The sequence below is a fragment of the Ictidomys tridecemlineatus genome, chromosome 4 (genome assembly GCF_052094955.1).
Source record: "Ictidomys tridecemlineatus isolate mIctTri1 chromosome 4, mIctTri1.hap1, whole genome shotgun sequence".
NCBI classification, from domain to species: Eukaryota; Metazoa; Chordata; class Mammalia; order Rodentia; family Sciuridae; genus Ictidomys; species Ictidomys tridecemlineatus.
Window position 1 is genome coordinate 57,236,160 of NC_135480.1, and position 15,167 is coordinate 57,251,326.

Consider the following 15,167-nt stretch of genomic DNA (forward strand, 5'->3'; position numbering starts at 1 on the left):
TGTTGTGGAAACTGAAGGAGACTAGTTTTAAAAGAAACAGATGGACTTATTAACATCCAGAGAATGAATGAGGGGAGATCTTTCAAATGCACAGTTCTGAAATACAAATAATTGAATGGTAAAGTGTAAGCATCTCTCCCAAAGGCAGCATGTGTTTATTCTTATCTCTGAGTAAAACTAGATTTATCCTAATTCAGACATGTGCAAGTCTCACCCATAAGAAGAGTATCTCCAGGAAAGGAGATATTTTTCCTTGCCTCTAACTGTATTTCCTTGTGTTGCAGCTCAAGGTGCTTCATTCTTCTGGTGCAGAGGGCAGCCAGAGCTGGACTATGTGGTAACATTTCAGGAGTGGAAAAATCATGACGTTGGTTCCTTTTCCCTCTCTAAGCCCTTTATAATGGCCCTTAGCAATTCTAGCTGGAGGCTACCCCAGCCTTCCTTTTTCCTGGTAGGTATTCCAGGTCTAGAGGAGACTCAGCACTGGATAGCTTTCCCCTTGGGTGTCCTTTACTTCCTTGCTCTAGTGGGCAACGTTACCATTATCTTCATCATCTGGGCTGAGCAATCCTTGCACCAACCCATGTACCTCTTCTTGGCCATGCTAGCTGCCATTGACCTTGTCCTGGCCTCCTCCACTGCACCCAAAGCCCTTGCTGTGCTCCTGGTCCATGCTCATGAGATTGGGTACATTGTCTGCCTGACCCAGATGTTCTTCATTCATGCTTTCTCCTCCATGGAGTCAGGTGTCCTGGTGGCCATGGCTCTGGATCGCTATGTGGCCATTTGCCACCCTCTGCACCATTCCACCATCCTGCATCCAGGGACCATAGGGCGCATTGGGATGGCAGTGCTGGTGCGTGGATTGATCCTCCTCATCCCCTTCCCCATCCTCCTTCAGAGCCTTATCTTCTGCCAGACCACAGTCATAGGCCATGCCTATTGTGAACATATGGCTGTGGTAAAACTTGCCTGTTCAGAAACCACAGTGAACAGAGCCTATGGGCTGGCAGTGGCACTTCTGGTGGTTGGGCTAGATGTCCTGGTCATTGGTGTCTCCTATGCCCTCATCCTCCAGGCAGTGCTGAAGGTACCAGGGAGTGAGGCTCGACTCAAGGCCTTTAGCACTTGTGGGGCTCATGTTTGTGTCATCCTGGTCTTCTATGTCCCTGGGATGTTCTCCTTCCTCACTCACCGCTTTGGCCACCATGTACCCCATCATGTCCATGTTCTTCTGGCCACCCTGTACCTCCTTGTGCCACCTGCCCTCAATCCTCTCGTCTATGGGGTGAAGACTCGGCAGATCCGCCAGCGAGTGCTCAGGGTGTTCTATGTTAAAGGATTGGTCTGAGCCTAATCTAGTTAGTTTCTTCAGAGGTTCCTGCCACAGGCTCAGCCAAGAACTCATGGTTGTATGGATTATATGGATAGAGGCCACTCTGCAATGAAGAGTCCTTCTAGTCCTACTAGCCCCCATGCCAAGAACACCCCACAGGCATTTGGCTCCATGTTCTATTGGGATGTATCTGGATAGCTGGATCATGAAGAGGCCCCCCTCCTTCACACACACACATGTTATATGTATTTTTTTCTCCTGGTGCCCACAGTTGTCTACTCCTTTTTTCAGAGTGATTTCAGAATAAGATAAATGACAGCTCTGATTATGACATCTTTCCTGCAACCCTGTCTGGAATGGGAATGGAAAAGTCCCCAATTTTGCTCTGTTTTAGTGTCTTCAAACCCTTTGACAGTGAGCTCCAAATCACTGGACTCCTGGGTGGCAGCAAGGTCTCTTCAAAGCAGCTGAGAAGGCCACTTTTTAAGAAAAAACCCTTTATCCTAACACTAGTGTCATTTTACTTAAAACAAACAAAATCAAGACAGGTACTTTTGGGCAAGGGAACTTAGTGCCTGCTGATAATGTTACTTGGAAGTTGGAAAGCCACTAGGAGGGCTAGGACATTACTTTATGTACTGGGGCATCAAAAATACCAATAAATTTTAAAACAATAAAATGGTACAGAATATATTCTCTTATCAACACAGAATGTAAAATTGAAAACCAATAACAACATGATGGCAATGAAAAGCCCTAAATAGTTGGAAACAAACAAACAAAGGACATCTCAATAACCATGTATTAAATAAGAAATTACAGGAAAAGTTAGAAAATATTTTAAAGTGATTGATCATGACAAAAGGAAAAGATGAGGAGGTACAGCTAAAGACTAAATAGAGGGAAACTTACACCATTTAATGCTTGTATTAGGAAAGAATAGGTATTTAAAATCAATTATTTAATTTGGCAATTTAAGAATATAGAAGAAAGGAGAAGAAATTAAGCCCAAGTTAAACAAGATGAAGAAATTAATAAAATATAAAAATGGAGAATATCATTTTATATTTTATTAATTAAATATAAAGAAATCTTAAAAGTTGTTTTTTAAAAGATCATTAAAATTGATATACTCCTAGTAAGACTTATCAAAGAAAAAGAAAAACATAAAGGATTAATATGACGACTGAAGGAGTTATCAGTGCAGATCATACCAGATAGTAAAAGAGTACTTGTTAGAAAAAATTTTAAGCCAATAAAACCAACAGTTTGCTTAAGAGGTTTTATTCATTTAATTTTTTACTTTAGTATGTATGCATTTATTTATTTATTTAGTTATTTATTTTATTGGTTCTTTTTAGTTATACATGACAGAAGAATCCATTTTGATATAATTACACAGTAATGAAGTATATCTTATTCTTGTTAGAGTCCCATTCTTATGGATTTACATGGTGGTGGGATTCAGTGTGTTGTTTTCATATATGTTCACGGGAAAACTAGGTCAGATTCACTCTACTGTATTTCCTCTGCTTATTCCCCTTCCCTTCCCTCCATTCTCCATTGTCTAATCTACTACATTTCTATTCCTCCCCTTACCTACCCCCACCCTTTATTGTGGGTTAGATTCCATCTATCAGAAAAAAAAAACATTTGATCTTTGGGTTTTGGGCACTGGCTTCACTTATCATGATAGTTTCCAGATCCATCCTTTTGCTGCCAAATGTCATAAAGTCATTCTATTTTTTTAATATATATTTTAAAATTTCATTTATAGATGGACACAATATCTTTATTTTGTTTATTTTTATGTGGTATTGAGGATCGAATGCAGTGCCTCACATGTGCGAGGCATGTGCTCTGCCACTGACCTACAACCTCAGCCCCATGAAGTCATTATTTCTTATGGCTGAGTGATACTTCATTTTGTGTGTGTGTGTGTGTGTGTGTGTGTGTGTGTGTGTGTGTGTGTGTGTTACATTTTAGGACACCTCAGTTATGCGAGTTCCACCTGTAAAATACCATTTATGCAGACTTGGGTTAAGGATTCTCAGGGGATAGTCTTCCCTTCCCTCCTCCTTCTTCCCTCCATTCCCCTCCCTTTTCCCTTCTTGTCAATTTCCCTTCCTTTCCTTTTTCTTCTGCTACTTCCTTTCTGTTCTCTGCCCCTTCCTCTGTCCTTCTCCCTATCCTTTCCCTGTCCCTCTCCTTGTTCCCCATTCCTCCCTTCTCCTATGGCTTAGTTCAAGAGAGCAGGTTTCCTTAAGATCTTTTTCCGGAACCCTCCCTTTCCCATCCACTAAGAATGTCTTCTTTCCCATGTTTGGCCATTTGTTCTTTGATATGAACTCCTAGCAAGGTCAAGCCCGAGCCATTCTTATTTTATCTCCAAAAAATGCGATAGGAAAACTCACTCTGTGGTTTGTTTCTGGTCAAATGAGCTCTATGCAGAGGCACTTCATATTCAGACTCCCCAAGAGATATTCAGTGACTATGATAAAAATAATTACTTGCAGAAAAAATGTGGTTTTAAATGGATTTTTTCTTTTTGTCAGTGTCAGTATAACAAGGACATGTAGATTGAGTAAATGGACTTTAGAGGCACAGCTTTACATTATTTAGTTGGCTCCAACTTGGAAAAAAGATGAGGAGTCTTTCCCAAAGAGGAAATATGAGGACCCAATGGAATTAATTTGAACTACATATAAACTAGTTCAACTGATCAGAGCTAACACCTATATAATACTTACTATGAGTTCAGCACTAAGTGTTGCTTATATATTAACCCTTACTCGCTAACTAAGAAAACTGTAACCCAGAGAAGAGAAGTGATTTATCCAAAGTAGCTGAGCTGGTAGGCGATGGTGCTGGGATTTTAACCCAGATAGCTCACCCTATGTGTTTGCTTACCACACCACCTTGCCCTCTGCCTGCCCACCATGCAACATACCTGGTAGTAACTGGCATTTCTGAGATGCCACTCCATACTTCACACTTCACTGATGCTTCATTTTTCCCTGAAAAGGAGATTTTCCACTTGCTCATCAAGTCTATAACTCAATTCTAGCACCTCATTAAAAATTTGTTTTTATTACAGCATTACAGGTATATATAATATTGGGGTTCATTTTGACATGGTCACACATACATGGAATATAATGTCCTGCATTTCAATTCACAGTACCTGCTCCCTCTCCTCTTCTCTTCTTTTATTTCACTTCCTCTAGCATCTCATTTTGAGAATCAATTCTTGGGTCTCCTTCTAGTACACATTACTGTGCTATTGAGGAAGCAGAAAACATAAAGCATAAAGGATTTCTCAGAGAGGAGTTTAATAAAAGGGCTATTCATAGAAGTGTTAAAATAGGGGAACAGAGGAGGCCACTTATATCCTCAGGCCTGAAGGAGCAAGGACTGGCAGGGTTTCTGCTGAAGCCTGGTACCTTGGAGCTGTGGAAGGGCTGCGTCTCCACAGGGTCTGTGGCTACAGAGAAACACATCAACATCAGACCTGTGTTAAAGCGGAGTCAGGCAGGATAAGCACCCAAACCCTTACTCCTTTCATATTTTTGTCTTCTGCAGGTGGCTTCTGCTGTTTGAACTAGAAGCAGAGAGTCAAACAGATGAACCCAGAGAAGCAGTCTGTCCCAGCACAGAGCAGGGCAAAGGAGAAAACAGACTTGTGAAATAATGAATAAACACCGTCCTAGATAGAAGCCAGCTGTTTGCCTTCTCTGTGGTTGAACCTAGGAGGTAAAGGGAAAAAAAAATCATACAATCAAACTGACTGGTTTCAGTTGAACTTCATATTCACAGACACCCCAAGAGATATTCAATGACTATTAAAAATATTATTATATTAAAAATAATTACTTGCAGAAAAAAAGTGGTTTAAAATATGCTGGAGAGGAAAGAAGTTGATTCATATGCATGATCTTGAATTAATTAATTAGCTAAAACTGTACTGGTTCTATTGCAGTAAGTCCCATGCAAGTTTGTGGAGAACAAAATTCATGTGAATCTAATCCTTATGAAGCTTATATGTAGTCTTGAAGTGACCATATTAAGGAAGCTGATTTTATTTTGTGAACAACAAGAAGCATTATGGTTTAGATGTGAGGTGTCCTCCAAAAGCTTGTGTGTGAGACAGTGCAATAATTTTTAGAGGAGAAATGATTAAATTATAAAAGATGTAACCTGATCAGTGGTTTAATCCACTGTTGGATTAGCTGGGTGGTAACTGTAGGCATTTAGGGTGTGGCTGGAGGGGTAGGTCACGGGCATGCTGTTGAGGTTTATACTTTGTCCCTGGTGTGTGGAGCTCTCTGTGCTTCCTGACTGCCAAGTCCTGAGCTGCTTTCCTTTGCCATACTCTTCTGCCAGAATATTTTGTCTCACCTTGAGTCCAGTTTTATGGAGTTCCCTGACCATAGGCTTAAACTCTGATACTGTGATCCATAATAAACTTTTCCTCCTCTGTCTTTGTTCTTGTCATGTCTTTTGGTCACAGGGATGAAAAAGCTGACTAAAACAAGAAGTTACTCATACTGCAATGTCATGTAATTACTACCAAAGAATCTTGAGGGCAGGAACCCATAACTACCTGGGGCTAATCTAGTGATGAACATATAGTTGATAATAATGTCAACAGTAGTAGAATGACTGAGACTTACATAGATTAAATTATTTGCCTAAATTCATGCAGATATCAAATAGCAGAGATGAATTCAGAAAACCATAACAAGAAGAGAATTGTATAGTTTTATTAATAAATCCTAGAAAGTTTCAATATAGGAAATTTATCAAGATAACATTTCAAATTGTTGAATGTAGAATTAAGGAAGGTTTAAGTGGTTGGTCTTTACAGCCAAGCAGTAGATGCTGACTTGAATTTCAACTCAGTTTCAAACAATATCTCAATTATTTTCATTCAGTAGCATCATAACTTAAGGTAGGGTCCCCAAGAGATCCAGCTCCTCAGCTGCCAGGACCCTGTTCCCAAAGTACTATCTCTCAGCTGGCTTTGAGAAGTGGGTGGGGCAGTGGGAGGAATTAACTGCATATCATAAAACTCTTTAGATTTCTTTCATCAGAACCATGGAAACAGTTCCAGCTCTGGTTAGTGGAGGCAGACAGTTCCTCAAGCAGGACCTGCTCTGTTGTTTTACCTGTGAGTTCCAGGGGTGAGGGAGGGGATCAGTATTGTTCAGGGTCAGTAGCATCTGTGTCACCAAAAGACAGAACACACTTTCTCCACATTGTTATAGTGGTTCCCATGACAAAAGAGGAAAAGCCCAGCAGTTCTGGAGGCTGAGGCAAGAGGATTGTGAGTTCAAAGTTAGCCTTAGCAAAAGCAAGGTGCTAAACAACTCAGTGAGACCCTGTCTCTAAATAAAATAAAAAAATAGGCTGAGGATGTGGCTCAGTGGTTGAATGCCCCTGAATTCAATCCTCTGTACAAAAAATTTAAAAATAAAAGGAAAATCCCATGAGCTGTGGTACTGGGTGGCCTGCACATTCAGATACCCAGCTTCCTCCCAGAAGGGACCTTAGTCTAGTCTCAAGAATCCCACAGCATTGAATGCAAGGGATCCTGTGTGTTTGATGGCTGAGACCTTTATGAGAGAGTGCCCAGAAGAAGTCTAGGGGTTTCAGGGAGGGAAAGGACAATGACAACAATTTGACTTCAATGTGACACTAGGCACCCAGATCCTCGAAGCTCTGGGAGAAAGTTGGTAAGGAAATTTGGTTATTTTCTTCTTTCAGTGTGGCCCACTATTAAGAGAGAAATCTTCTCTGATTATAAAGGATTTATTTCCAACAGAAACAGATTTATGATTTTTCTCCCAGTGCCCTTAGTGTTCTTGTTTCCTCCTCTTTTCTTTCAAAGTCAATTGTATATTTGTATAATTGTTTAGTTAAAATATCTACACTTTCCTAATCTTTCTTACAATGAGTTTTTAGCATTCTCTTTATCCTGGACACCTCTTTTTAGATAGTACAGGTTTAAAACTGTTACTTAAATCAAGGTGCTCTGAACTGGACACAACATTCTAAGTGTGGCAGAATAGAAGACACCATTTTCCCTCTGATGACTGTTACTTCTTCTTATATAGCTTAAGTTCTAATTTATCTTTTTGTACTAGGAATTGAACCCAAAGGGCACTTTACCTCTGACCTACCTCACTTTTTATTTTTTGAGATAGAGTCTTGCTAAATAGCTGAGGGTCTTGTAAGTTGCTGAGGCTGGCCTTGAACATGTGATCCTCCTGCCTCAGCTTCCTGAGTCACGGAGATTACAAACGTGTACCACCAGCCTGGCATCTAGTAGCTCTTATTAATCAAATAAGTCAAAAGTTTGACTCATGTCTGTGTCTATACTTCCATCTGCAATAAATCCAGTTATCTATATTTTCTCTGTACTTATTCCTCTCTTATCCTCTATAAATATGTACATCCTTCTTACTGAAGTCTAGGTAGAAGGATGAGCTTGTAATTGCTTCCACAAGGTGAGGAAGTAATGAGGATAGGGAAGAGGAAGAATCAGAGACTAGGAATTATGATGCAGGATCATAGATGGGGACCATACATAAGAGATAGGAAAAAGCAAAGCTAAGGCAAGGATCTTTCAGATATAGAATAAGACAAGAAAAGAGAACAGGCAGAAGGTGAAAAATAAGTAATGCAGAGTAATCAGATGTGGTTTGCCACAGGGATGTAAGATATCTGAGGCAATTCTCTTTTGTAAAGGAGGAACTACCATGTTGTTTGCTGCTGGTGTAAGTATGAAGGCAAAGGACCTAGTAGGTCAGAGACTGAATCAGAAGTTTCCCACTCAACAGGGTCCAGGCTTTTGGGGCCAGGGAGTCTTTACATGTGGTGCTTAGTTTAAGATGCCTAAAGTCCAACAAGATATCACAAATCTCGCCCTGTCTGCCTCTATCCCTGCCTCTGGCCCAGAGCTTTCTCGGTTTCTATTCACATCTTGCACTTCTTCCTGTGGTTTGGCTTGCCTCAATTCTTCCATCAGTTCCCTTGGATGCTTGGGTTAATGTTTTTCTGTTTTTTTTTTAAATTTTAACCTCTAAACCCTCAAATTCTCAAAATATAAACATTTATTTCACAACTATTTATTCAGAATCTACTGAGAATTAGGTAGTGTGAACACAGCATGGGATAAAAAGATGAAAACTATATTTTATAGACTTCAGAGATTTTTATAGTGGATTAGGAAAAGAGGAAAGTCAGATGGTGCTGTGTTTTATAAAGTATTTAAATAGGAATAAAATTATTTCCTCAAGGACCTCTTCCTTTTTCTTCATTATCTTTCTTTTTTCTTTATTGCTAGTATTTTTCTTTCTTTAGTCCTTTAACTCTTAGCATAAGAATATTAAAATTTATTGTATTAAACAATAGCACAAACCCAAACTTACCCTTCTGCATTCAGTCAAGCCCATGGGCTCCTCCATCTATCTTCTTCCCACTGAACTGTTCTTGTGAGGATCAACAGTGATTATCTAATTGCCAAATGCAATGGACCATTTATTTTTCTACATTAATGAAATTCTGTAGTGGACACATCTGGCCACTCCATTTGATTTTCAATTATGGCTCTGGAAATTCCTTTCCGGTTTCCTTTGAATCTCTATAATTTCTGGCTGAAGGATCACTGTTTCTTAGAGTCCATTGCTATGCTTGTTTATATTTTAATCTATATATTCTCCTTAAGAAAATGTGTTAAGTCCTATGATCTGCAGTATACACTATATGCTGATAATTTCCAATTCCTATATTTAACTTTGAGCTTTCAAGAAATTGGAGTTGTGTTCTTCAACATTTCATGTCATAGGTATTTGTTAACTTATATAGATTCCATAAGCTCGATATATCAAAATTGAATCTATAATCTCTGCCTCCAGAGTTACATTAAGTCTTTCCAAAGTCAATTGTTTGTTTTGTGAAATTTACTAAGTCATTTAAGGCAGAACAGACACTGCAATTTTTGAATGCCTACCCTCTCTTCTATATAACTAGTCAGTCTAATCTCTGTCTGTGCCATAACATTGACACTTTTCTACACCCTCAGAGCCATTCCAGATCCATTTATTCACACACGTATCAATTCTCAACTGGACTATTGAAGAGAACAATAACCTGTCCCATTTTAGGATGTTCTTTGCTTCTTTTGGTCCCTTATGTTTGACTATGAAAGAACAATGGAGAGAGATTTAGTATATTGTCCAAAAGTGAAATCATGATCACACATCCAATGGGTGTGTGTGATAGATTAAAATATTTGTTAGGATATGAGAGACTTAAGCATTTTTAATATCAATGTGAAGAGTTTGAATACCTAAGGAATTGACAAGAATATTGATAGGTCAAAGTTCCTAAGAAAATCAAGGTAGGTAGAATAAAAATCAGGGGTGAATGAATTGCCATTTGAGGGAGGGATGGAAAGTCTATTTTACCATATACTAGTAGGAGAGCAAGGAGTTAGACATTCCTGGATTTATGAGTCTATCATGGGAAATTGAGCAACTTGAATCTGAGGTCTCTGCTGCCTTTGTGAGGCAGTTGGAGAGGTTAAACGAGAAAGGAGCGGTTTAGCATTTGAAAAGAATTTAGAAAGCTTGAAAAATTGATTGAAAATTGCTTGAAATGGGTGGAGGAGTGAATTATTCAGAGAAGGTTATTGTAATAAACTTGTATATAAAGAGCTCAGTTCAGGTTGGTAGGTATAAATCCTTAATAAAAAGTCTGACTTTGAACACAACTTTCTATAGAAAGATTGAATTGTACTTGTGCTGACTTGGATTAAGTATGCTCATGATGGGGTGTGCCGGAAGTAGAAGCTAGAATGACAGGGAGTGAGGAACCCTCTTTATATTTGGTCAGTGTTTACTTATGTTTTCCTTTAGTTTAGAATAAGATTGGAAGTATAGCATAGATTTTTCCATCCAAAGTTTACTTTTGTTTATGATAAAAATGAGAGAAATCTAATGTTTTACTACTATCAAATAAATGATATCAGCATCCTTTCTGAAAGTACCATATGATTAACCATGATTTTATGATTTATTTAGTAATTTTAGATTATTCTGTAAATAAGCAGGCATTTCTGGCTTGTAGGATTTATAATTGGTTATTTGCTTTGTCAACATTGGTTAGAAAATTTTTCTTACTTTACTATGTGTATTTTATGTTTTTCATTAGTGCATTATATATAATAGTGGGGTTCATTTTGATGTATTCACAGATGCATGTAACATAATTTGTTCCATTTTACCATGTGCTTTAATTCTTTTCACCACTTTCCTTCTAAACCAATGGTGTAATCTTTCTTATTTGTTATTCTAAACTAACTCCAGAAATAACTTGTCAACCCTGCTCCCATTCATCTGAATATCCACTGATCTTTGCCTTTGTCTGGGATTAGTATTTTTTTAATATTTATTTTTTAGTTTTAGGTGAACACAACATCTTTATTTTATTTTATTTTGTTTTATTTTTTATGTGGTGCTGAGGATCAAACCCAGTGCCTCACCCATGCCAGATGGGCGTGCTACCACTTGAGTCACATACCCAGCACTGGATTAGTATTTTATATCTCATCAATTTTCTGGATGGTAAAGTGTTAGTGAATATTTTTATAACTTTATTTTTTTAAACTTAATTCCTAAGTCTTGTCATACATAAATCCAGGTAAAATCTTCTCAGTTGAGGATTTCTCTCATGAAATTATCCAGTAACTACTCCGCTGCTCCAGTCTCTGAATTCCTCCTCATCTGCTTCCCTAACTACCAGAGTTGGCAGCACTGGCTGTCCCTGCCCCTCAGCCTCCTCTTCCTCCTGGCCATGGGGGCCAACACCACCCTCCTCATCGTCATCTGGCTGGAAGCCTCGCTGCATGAGCCCATGTACTACCTGCTCAGCCTCCTCTCCCTGCTGGACATTGTGCTCTGCCTCACTGTCATCCCCAAGGTCCTGGCCATCTTCTGGCTTGACCTTCGACCCATCAGCTTCTCTGCCTGCTTCCTCCAGATGTTCATCATGAACAGTTTTCTCCCCATGGAGTCCTGCACTTTCATGGTGATGGCTTATGACCGCTATGTGGCCATCTGCCATCCACTGCGGTACCCCTCCATCATCACTAACCAATTTGTGGCCAAGGCTAGTGTCTTCATTGTGTCTCGGAGTGTTTTGCTGCTTTCACCTGTTCCCGTTCTCTCTGCTCGTCTCCATTACTGTGGGAAAAATGTCATTGAGAACTGCATCTGTGCCAACCTGTCTGTGTCCAGGCTTTCCTGTGACAATATCACCCTTAACAGAATCTACCAATTTGTGGCTGGTTGGATCTTATTTGGCTCAGATTTCTTTCTCATCTTCCTTTCCTACACCTTTATTCTAAGAGCGGTGCTGAAGTTTAAGGCTGAGGGTGCTGCAACAAAGGCCTTGAGCACATGTGGTTCCCACTTCATCCTCATCCTCTTCTTCAGCACCATCCTGCTGGTCGTAGTGTTGACAAATGTGTCCAGAAAGAGGGTCCCCATGGACATCCTGATCCTACTCAATGTTCTCCACCACCTTATTCCCCCTGCCTTGAACCCTATTGTATATGGGTTTCGAACCAAAGAGTTAAAGCAAGGATTTCAGAAATTGCTGCAGAGAGGGTTTTGAACACTTACCAAACTCTAAAGAACTCTAAAGGACTCAAAGAAATACCATTTTCCCCCCCATTTCAGGATCCATGATTCCAGGCAATAAACTAATGTGCAGATATTGAATATTTCCTACCTACTTTTTGTCTCTTTAATATCAGGAATTTGTATATCCCTCTTAGTTCTTGATCAAAGTTCAAAGACCTATGTGGTATTATTAACATTTTAGCTACTTCACTATGACTAGATATCTACATACTCGAATCATCCTATCCTACAAGAATTTTGCATGGTAGGATTATTATTCCATATACTGATAACCATATATTGATAATCTGGTGAGTGGTGGAGCATTGATTCCAGTACAAGTCTGTCTGACTCCAGAATGTTTCCATGGATTTCCACTCCCTCTTCAATCCTATGTTATTTTTTTATCAACCTGATGCTGCCCATTGGCTTTTTCTCTCAGAATAAAATAGGAGCACAGAACCCAGAGACACAGTCACCTTCTTTTTGTGATCATGGCTCTTCAGGCTGTTATCACAAAAGACTCATGATCATAACTGTACCAACCAGGGCCAAGTAGAAGCCTCACACATCTTCAAACACTTATGGGGACCAGAGTGGAAATCCTTGGGGAATAATACCATCAGTGTAGATGGTGGTCAAACCAACTGAGGTACAGGGAACCTCCTGTGTACTCAAAATCATGCTTCATATGCTCTGGAGTTCTAGAGCTTTGAGGGAGGGGACTATAACTATAGTCTTTGGTTAAATCTCTGGATTCATAATCTGATAAAAATGGGTAAGGAAAAAATTTATTATTGTAGTTGGTAGCATTTATATATTTTTCATGCGGATAGTAGGAAATTGAGGGTTCAGGTTCATCCAATAACCTTACTGAAAGGGAAGGCATAATTCTTATTTGAAAAATGTCACGAAGTAGAAGCCAGAGCCACTTCATTAAGAGGTTAAAGATTGGTTCAGAGGAGAAACTTCCATGATTTGAAATATAGAGTATCAATCCCTTGTTTTAGTGAAAAATGATCATTGTTGTTCTATGAAATATCTCTTTAATGGCTAATTATAAATATTGGATGAATAGGCATTTATTAGACAACTTTAGAATATAATAAGAACTTGGTGAATTGTGGGGTGCTAGGGAGCTTCTTGACATCTTTAAATTAAAGTGATCAGAAAGTATTTTAAGGTAATTTCTTTAAAGAACTAGCAAAACTTGATTATCAGTTAAATGTGTGGCATAAATGAGAGAGAGATGGCCAACTGTATTTTCAAGCTTTCATAGTGAGACTTCTTGGGTTTCGTCAGTTTGACTCTGCTTATTCAAAATATATTGGCATACGCTTATCTTCTTATGGATAAAGACAGAGATCAGGTTCCCCAGAGCCAAACCTAACTGACCTGGAAGCTTGATCAGGCAATTGTCCTTGCTTAATCCTGTGAGAAAAGTTTCAGTAATGTAGTCTTCTTGAGATATTCATATTAATTCTGGGCACACATCTAATTGTCTTTACACACAAGGAAAAAAGTTTAGTAGACTGTTCACTTTAAAAAAAATCTAAATGCCATGTTAATCTTGAAGGTCCTGATTAGTCACATCTCATTTGAATTCCAATTTCTGGACATCATTGCCCTTCTCTATATATTTTTCTTAAATTCCTTGGATACACTTTAAGTCTCCAAATCACTCTGTCCTCTGGTTCTTTCAGAGGTGTATTCCCTGTCATTGTATTTCATAGTCCTCCTGAGACACTAAAGCTATGGTCATTTCACAGACTTTTCCTGAGGGATGGGGCAGGATGGAATGGGATGGGGTTTATTCTACAAATCCAACTATGATCCTAGGAAGGAGACACAAGATAGATGCTTATACAGTATGGATTTATATTTTCTAGAAGTACTTTAGTTTGCTAAGATAGAACATCACTAAATTTACCCCCTCACTTAAAACAACTGAAAAACTGAAACAAAATATGTAAAAAATAATGACTTTCAAGGCATTGGACATCAGGTCATAGACAGTGATAGGTCATAGACTGAGAGATAGGCAGCTGTAGTGATCCTGAATTAGGAAACAATAAATAGTCTACTATTTATTGGAGAGTTTTCCAGCTCATTATATAGAGATTTCAGGCCATATCAAAGGCCATCTAAGGTATAGCTTAGCTGTCTTCTGTGTTGAGGAGAAGGAGATGGGAGTGAAGGATGGCAAGGCCACTAGGGTTCATAAGACAGAGTGTTAGAAGATAGAACAGAGTAAAAGGAATCCTAAAGATCTACAGAGAAGACCCTTGCGTATTCAGCAGAGTACTGACTGATCGGCATATGCATGTGAGGAAATTATTGGAAAATAGTGGAGGGGAAAACAAAGTACTCATACAATACCATAGGGAGCTCTGAGATGACCTTTCAGAGTGTCTACATTGAGATGTATGTGCCAGGCCTTTCCTCAGTCCCATCAATCAGTGATTGGATGCAGATTGCCCCAGAAAGGAGGCATAACCTTGAGTGAAGCAATTCCTTTCCAAGGGCAAAGCACCGAGAAGAACACAGCACCTGCTATAGGTCTGTGTTTTCATGATTATATCTTTTGGGATGAGAGAAAATGTATTATATAGCATTAGGGGATAAAAATATGAAATGAATTAGATATCTTCTATTAAAGGAAGAAATGCAGAGAGATGATGGCAAGACTGGAATGGGTATTGGATAGACAATTAACACAGTCTGACACATGAGAAAGTTACAATGTTATGAACAATGTTTATACCAATGAACCAAAAACTTGTAAAAATATAAAGGGTTGTAAGAAACTTTATGTAAGAATATTCAAAGATATCAATAGCCCTTAAAAAGTTCAAATACTTTCAGGATGTTGAGACAGGAGAATTACTGGATCTCCTGATTTCAAGACCATCCTAGGAAATATAGTGAGACTCCATCTAAAAAATGTTTAAATATTAATAAAATACCTCTTCCCAACAAAATTACTAGTACCTACGTATGGATTTATAGTTTCAGTAGGATATCCAAAAAAGGAGGGAAATTTACACCACTTATTTTATAAAATCAGAATTACCATGTCTTTAAAAGAAAATGACAATTTAGAAAAGATTCTTTTCATTTATGAAAATGAAAATCCAAATAAA

At 38.7% G+C, this 15,167-nt stretch overlaps 2 protein-coding genes across 2 annotated transcripts; both read left to right on the forward strand.

Annotated features, from left to right (window-relative positions):
* Nucleotides 1-260: 260 nt before the first annotated feature.
* On the forward strand, nt 261-1,382 carry LOC144376814 (olfactory receptor 52L1). The gene has a single exon (XM_078045090.1). The coding sequence runs from the start codon at nt 401-403 to the stop codon at nt 1,349-1,351; it is 951 nt and encodes a 316-aa protein (XP_077901216.1). The 5' UTR covers nt 261-400; the 3' UTR covers nt 1,352-1,382.
* A 9,689-nt stretch (nt 1,383-11,071) lies between these two features.
* Nucleotides 11,072-12,016, forward strand: LOC101968106 (olfactory receptor 56A1). The gene has a single exon (XM_005341123.2). It carries the CDS (start codon nt 11,072-11,074, stop codon nt 12,014-12,016), a length of 945 nt encoding a protein of 314 aa, XP_005341180.2.
* The last annotated feature ends 3,151 nt before the right edge of the window (nt 12,017-15,167 follow it).